Here is a 6,297-nt window from a genome sequence, read left to right as displayed (position 1 = left end):
TAACAACTATTAGTATGAATAAAACATTCTGTCATCTTTTAATAGCAAAACACATTAAAGCAGACGTGTGTCCAAACCTCCTCCACTAACACATCCGTTTCTATGGTGCTGTCATCAGCTCGAGGCACAGCGGCACCTTTACTAACTCCATCAGGCACATTTAAGTCACTACAATCTTTTCATAATCCCCCATCGTTCAAGAGTCAGGTATCTCTGAAGGTTTCCAGAGTACTTTTTCACACACATCCAAGTCATTTAGTTGCAGTACCTCGACCGCAGCATTGTCCAACTCATTCTGAGTCGCTTGTCTGATGGATCCTGTGTTCTGCTGTTTTAACCAGTCCAGCTGGTGCTGGAGGACCGAACACTGGTGATGGACTGCACTGTGCTGAGACAGATTTTGTGTTATAGGCTTCATGTTATGGACGCACAGTGTGAGCACTCAGGTCGCATCAGAGCATTGGGCCGTATAGTGTGAGACCTGCATCGTGACCTACAAACTTCTAACCCCTGTGATTCACTCATACAGTTTGAGCTGAATAACACGACTGAAAATTTTTTAAAAATAAAAATTAATAAATCACATAGTGTATGCCCAGCTTAACCAGACTGATGACAGATTTCAAACATGCTGAATATGAAGAGTAGTATCATTTAAACTCACATGATTATCAGCCATAAGAACAAATTCAGATTTATATTGATGTAAGGTATATAAATGTAAGTACAGTTTGAATCAGTGCAATATTATTTTCACACATCAATGGACCACTGAACTTCTCAGCTTCTAAAATGTAAAGCCTCATTTAGAAACTACACAAGTACATATAATGGTCAGGGATCAACATGAACCTGTCTTCTCTATTTGACTTTAATCAACTCTGCAGTGGCTCCAAGTCCAAGCCAAAGTCCAGCATAGAGCGGCTGAGTGAATGTGGTCTGGACTCTGTGGAGGAGAGTCATGGTTTCAGAGACGCTGTAGAAAGACAGAATACCTGCTCTGTGATCCAGGTACACTCCTACTCTGGAGGACCGAGGACCTGAGAGGACAGTTTGGACTTTCTTGTGCAGAAATTCAAAACTGTTTGTGTCACAATATAATGCCCAAGATTTGTTATTGTATCCAAATCCACATTCATTGCCCCCTGCTCTGCTGATATTCTTGTATGCGACTGCTACACCAACTTCTCTCCCTCTCCACTCCACCTCCCAGTAACAACGTCCAGTCGGACTCTCTCTACTCAGGACCTGAAACCATTCAGTGAATCTGTCTGGATGATCAGAATAAGACTGTTGTTGGTACATAAATGTTACTTTTCTGTTCCCTTCAGATAATAACAGATGTGTGTTTGCTGTGTTTGGATCCAGTGTGATTTCATGTGAATATTTTAAGAATCCAGCTCTGGTCTTTGGCTCTGCTGGTGACAGTAAAACATCCTCTTCAGTGACTGTCAGTGAGATGTTTGTCCATTCCTCTCTCAGAATGTCCTGTAGTTTATCTCTGGTCTCTGACACAGCTGCTGTCACATCCTCAAAGTAGCTCAGAGGACGAATATTGATGCTGGATGAGTGTGTAGACTCACTGAGTGCTGACAGTGAGGGGTAGTTGTGTAGAAACTGGTTGTGATCCTCTGTGTGTGAGAGCTGCTCCAGCTCGCCGTCTTTCCTCTTCAGCTCAGCGATCTCCTGCTCCAGCTTCTCCTGAAGCTCTTTGACTCGACTCACTTCAGTTTCCTGCTGGGATCTGACCTGCTGCTTCACATCAGAGCTTCTTTTCTGGAGGAGACGGATCAGCTCAGTGAACATCTTCTCACTGTCCTCCACTGCTTTATCAGCAGAGCCATTGATGGCCTCCACCTCCTGTTGAAGCAGCTTCACATCTTTCTCTCGCTCCTGGATTCTCTGCTGGATGTTTAGTCGTCTCACCTCGAGCTCCTTCTGCTTCTCAGTCCTTTCTGCTGCAGCTGGGACTGTTTCATGGCCTTTATGTTCATCCATTGTGCAGAGATAACAGATACTCTGCTGATCAGTACGACAGAAAATCTTCATCACCTCATCATGACGAGAGCAGATGTTGTCCTGGAGCTTCTTGGAGGGGGCCACCAGCTTGTGTTTCTTTAATGGAGCTGCATCATAGTGAGGTTGGAGGTGTTTCTCACAGTAAGAGGCTGGACAAGATAAACAGGACTTGATGGCTTTCAGCTTCCTCCCAGTGCAGACATCACAGGCCACATCTTCAGGTCCAGCATAGCAGTGATCAGCTGGAGCAGCTTGGAGTCCAGTCTTCTTCAGCTGCTCCACTAAAGCTGCAAACATGACGTTTTTCTCCAGGACAGGCCTCGGTATGAAAGTCTTCCTACACTGAGGGCAGCTGTGGATTCCCTTCCTGTCCTCTTCATCCCAGAAACTTTTAATACAGTTCCTGCAGTAGCTGTGTCCACAGGTTGTAGTCACCGGATCCTTCAGTAGATCCAAACAGATGGAACAAGAGAAGGTTTCTCGGTCCAGCTGAACTCCTTTCTGTGCCATTTTTCCTCTCAGTGTCAGTGACTGTGTGAGTTTCACTTCCTTATAACTGAAACTAGTCTGAGCTCTGATCTCAACAACATGTTTCTGCAGTGAATGGAGCCTGTCAGCTCTTACACGTCACCACATGTTGGTTACACCCATCTTCAAACTGCAGATCTGAGGGGGAGGGAACGAGGAAACACGTGGACAGAGAGGAGGTGCTGTGTTTAAGAGCAGGAAGAAGAGGGAGGTTATCAGGCTGTGCTTCACTCCAGGAAGAGGAGCAGTTAGAGAGTGAAACTGTGTGTTTAACCCTTTTTATTTACTGCTTCTTCTATATAAATAATTTTTAAAAATCCAGCTTTAATGAACACTGGACAGAAACGTCTCAGGTAACAATAACTGTCAGAACAGCAGAGGCTGCTGACCTAATCAAAGCATATGTGGAGAGCAGGGTTAGGTTAGCAGACATATGCTGGTTGCTTTTATTTATTTATTTATTGCTTTTATAGGCAGTAATCAATGTTGCTGTAACAGGATGAGAACTAGATAAATGCCACTGCATTGCTTTGAACAGTCAGCAGAGTCTGCACATATAATTACAGATATTCCTGCAAAAAGTTAATTACTCAAAAGAATCTTGCATTTTAGTTTTGCATTTATAACAGCTGCTGCAACAGAAATAACCATGTTCTTTACATTAAAATAGCAACAAACCTTTCTGGAACAACTTTCAAGGTTCATGGCGAAGACAAAGATCTAATGACATGAAGACTCCAGTGAAACTTAAAGTATTAGGAACCAGTTTTAATGCGTGACCAACACATTTCCCCCTGTGGCCTTCACCAGGGTCATTGCAAAATACCCTTGTGATTGTGAAAAGACTACTGGTCAAGTCAAAAAGGAGTGTATGGTAAAATGACCAATGACCATGTGACAAGATCAAGCAAGCATTTTTCTGATGTGTTCACCGCTCAATGGTTTGTTGTCATATTGAACAAAATATTAGGTTCTCTTTGTATATTACACTCAGGCATCAGGAAAGAGTGGTAACTAGTTCATAGTTTTTAGCTAATGACATGTCAATCACAAGACATTGCTCAGAAAACGTGCAGATTCTCAGCTAGATCCACCTTCCACTCTTTACTTACAGTTTCACAACAGCAAACAAACACACAAATAAGTTGAAGTAATTGTTTCCTGTATGACTTCACTGGTCTCGCATCAGTAAGGACTTTTGCTCCTTGTTGCTTGAGTTCATTGAGGTGGTGAGCATACATTTATCCCCAGACATGTCCATGTACACAAACATTAAACAACTTCTTTCTGACTTGTTTCACACTTTTGCACCACTTCAGAGGAATCCCCTTAACCTCAAATCACTGTTTTCTTAAGGTATGACTTACCTTCACAGCTGTGTGGATTACGCATCATGTCACAGAAGGTCCACAAGCATAGATGCACGTGTGTGTTCATGTCTGTAAGCTATTATTGTTTCATCTCACTGAAAGCACAAATGCCATCCTCTCTCTCTCTATTTTTATATGAGGATGGGGTGGACAAAATAACAGGAACACCTCACAACAGTGATGGCGCTGAGTTGCAAAGCTGCCTGAGCTGCATTAGAGACTGCGCTGGTGTTATTCACCTATAACGTGCTACAGTTCGTGCTTCCCTGTGTGTGTCACTTACAAGAAGGTCAACAAACACACCGCAGTGCTGCAGGAAGAGCATACATAATCAATCAGCCCTCAGTGCAAGCTACAAAAATAAAATATGGGTTACACACACACACACACACACACACACACACACACACACACACACACACACACATTCTCTTTTAATAGGAAGCTATAGATATCAGAGCAGGCTGCTGTGTGTGTGTGTGTGTGTGTGTGTGTGTGTGTGTGTGTGTGTGTGTGTGTGTGTGTGTGTACTTGTTTTCATGACATCTTAGGACAATTTTATGATAACACACTCACAAAATGAGGACGCTCAGAAAAATGAGGACATTTTTGAGGTCCTCATTTTTCTGAGCCTTCTAAAGTGTTCTAGAGGCTCCCAACATGCTCCCAAACCAAAAATCTCGGAAGTCCTGAAACATCACAATTTTATGAAAAAGTGTGTTTAAGTGTGTTTAGCGTTTTTGCTCACTTTCAGTTTCACCGCCTACTGGCCAGTTTTGGAACTTAACACACTTTAAACACACTTTCAGTGACGTCACTCTGCGAGTCCTCATATTGTAGGTGTGTCAGACACAATAACACATTTGACCCAGGTTATACCCTTCTGGGGCTTAGCGGACACATGCGTGGACAGCACCTTTTAGCTCTTATGTCCACAGTCGTATTCAATGTTGAAATGGAGGTGAAATTTATTTGAAACATTCGTGGAATAGTAACAGATGAATTTTGAGGCTTCTGAAAATTGTTCGTTCAAACCTTGCCAATTAAACAATCATTCTAACACACATCAAAATCTTTTCACATTTTTATACATATTAAGGTGAACTCTAAACAAGGGTAACAACAGTTAAATCAGGCAAATCTTGACAAAAATGAAGGTCTTTAGGTTCAGTTATCAGTGCCTGCACAGCTTGGTTTCTTTTGTTGTTGACAAAATGTATCGAAATATAAAGTTTCAACATTTGTCTAATTATATTACTATTAATTAATGAGTCTTACTTCTCAAGATCAATGCACAAATTGTCTGACCTTCACTATGCAGAATGATGTGTGTGCAGATTTTGACCCTTGAAGAGTTTATATTAATCTGAATTAATATAATTGCATCTGCAATCCGCAGTTGAACTTGGAGATTCCTGCCGCTGTCATCTGATTCAGTATGATCATCAGGCTCAGTCTCGACTCTGTGTATCTACAAGAATTGATGAAAAAAGTCAACACTTTATTAATTATATTTTAAATTCAACTTACCTTATACTTTTTACAATATGGTATAAAATGCATATTGTTTCTTTAAAAACTAATAACACACTATTAAAAACTGCAGAATGCACAATTCCAGCTTCATTTAGTAATTCAATTAGTAAATAAAAGTGAGTAATTAAGTCACTTAATTAACTAAGCAACTGTAAATGTCACAGTATACAGAAGTACAATTCAATTTCAATTCAATTTTATTTATATAGCACCAAATCACAAAAAAAGTCGCCTCAAGGCGCTTCATAGGTACAGAGAAAAACCCAACAATCATACTGTATGACCCCCTATGAGCAAGCGCTTTGGCAACAGTGGAAAGGAAAAACTCCCTTTTAACAGGAAGAAACCTCTGGCAGAACCAGGCTCAGGGAGGGGCGGCCATCTGTTGCGACTGGTTGGGGTGAGAGAAGGAAAACAGGATGAAAGACATGCTGTGGAAGAGAGACAGAGGTTAATAACAGATATGATTCAATGCAGAGAGGTCTATTAACACATACTGAGTTATAAAGGTGACTGGAAAGGAAAAACTCAATGCATCATGGGAATCCCCGGCTGCCTACGTCTATTGCAGCATAACTAAGGGAGGATTCATGGTCACCTGGTCCAGCCCTAACTATATGCTTCAGCTAAAAGGAACGTTTTAAGCCTAATCTTGAAAGTAGAGATAGTGTCTGTCTCCCAAATCCAAACTGGAAGCTGGTTCCACAGAAAAGGGGCCTGAAAACTGAAGGCTCTGCCTCCCATTCTACTTTTAAATACTCTAGGAACAACAAGTAGGCCTGCAGAGTGAGAGCGAAGTGCTCTAATAGGGTGATATGGTACTACAAGGTCATTAAGATAAGAT

At 41.6% G+C, this 6,297-nt stretch overlaps 1 protein-coding gene across 4 annotated transcripts; it reads right to left on the bottom strand.

Annotated features, from left to right (window-relative positions):
- Window positions 1–2,529, bottom strand: LOC147334803 (tripartite motif-containing protein 16-like). 4 transcript variants are annotated; one of them, XM_086275272.1, is made up of 3 exons: window positions 1,788–2,529; window positions 1,595–1,661; window positions 1–1,477 (listed from the first exon to the last, which is right to left on the bottom strand). In XM_086275272.1, exons 1-3 carry the CDS (start codon window positions 2,527–2,529, stop codon window positions 862–864), a joined length of 1,425 nt encoding a protein of 474 aa, XP_086131398.1. In that variant the 3' UTR covers window positions 1–861. The 4 variants fall into 4 exon arrangements, with proteins under 4 accessions (XP_086131398.1, XP_086131390.1, XP_086131375.1 ...); XM_086275264.1 differs by having other exon boundaries at window positions 1–1,988; window positions 2,061–2,359; window positions 2,495–2,529; XM_086275249.1 differs by having other exon boundaries at window positions 1–1,988; window positions 2,061–2,529.
- Window positions 2,530–6,297: the final 3,768 nt, after the last annotated feature.

Source organism: Aulonocara sp. 'chitande type north' Nkhata Bay, linkage group LG3 (genome assembly GCF_057382095.1).
Source record: "Aulonocara sp. 'chitande type north' Nkhata Bay isolate Kocher_YH1m ecotype deep benthic linkage group LG3, A_spYH_male_GT1.1, whole genome shotgun sequence".
In the NCBI taxonomy this organism is placed as follows: domain Eukaryota; kingdom Metazoa; phylum Chordata; class Actinopteri; order Cichliformes; family Cichlidae; genus Aulonocara; species Aulonocara sp. 'chitande type north' Nkhata Bay.
This window is presented reverse-complemented; position numbering and strand designations above follow the sequence as displayed.

Excerpts from the sequence above, each read along its gene's own strand:
- LOC147334803 (XM_086275249.1), bottom strand. The coding sequence starts at position 2,529 with ATGGCACAGAAAGGAGTTCAGCTGGACCGAGAAACCTTCTCTTGTTCC. Across the intron at positions 1,989-2,060 it reads GGACAACATCTGCTCTCGTC|ATAAAGGCCATGAAACAGTC; the intron begins ATGATGAGGTGA and ends CAATGGATGAAC.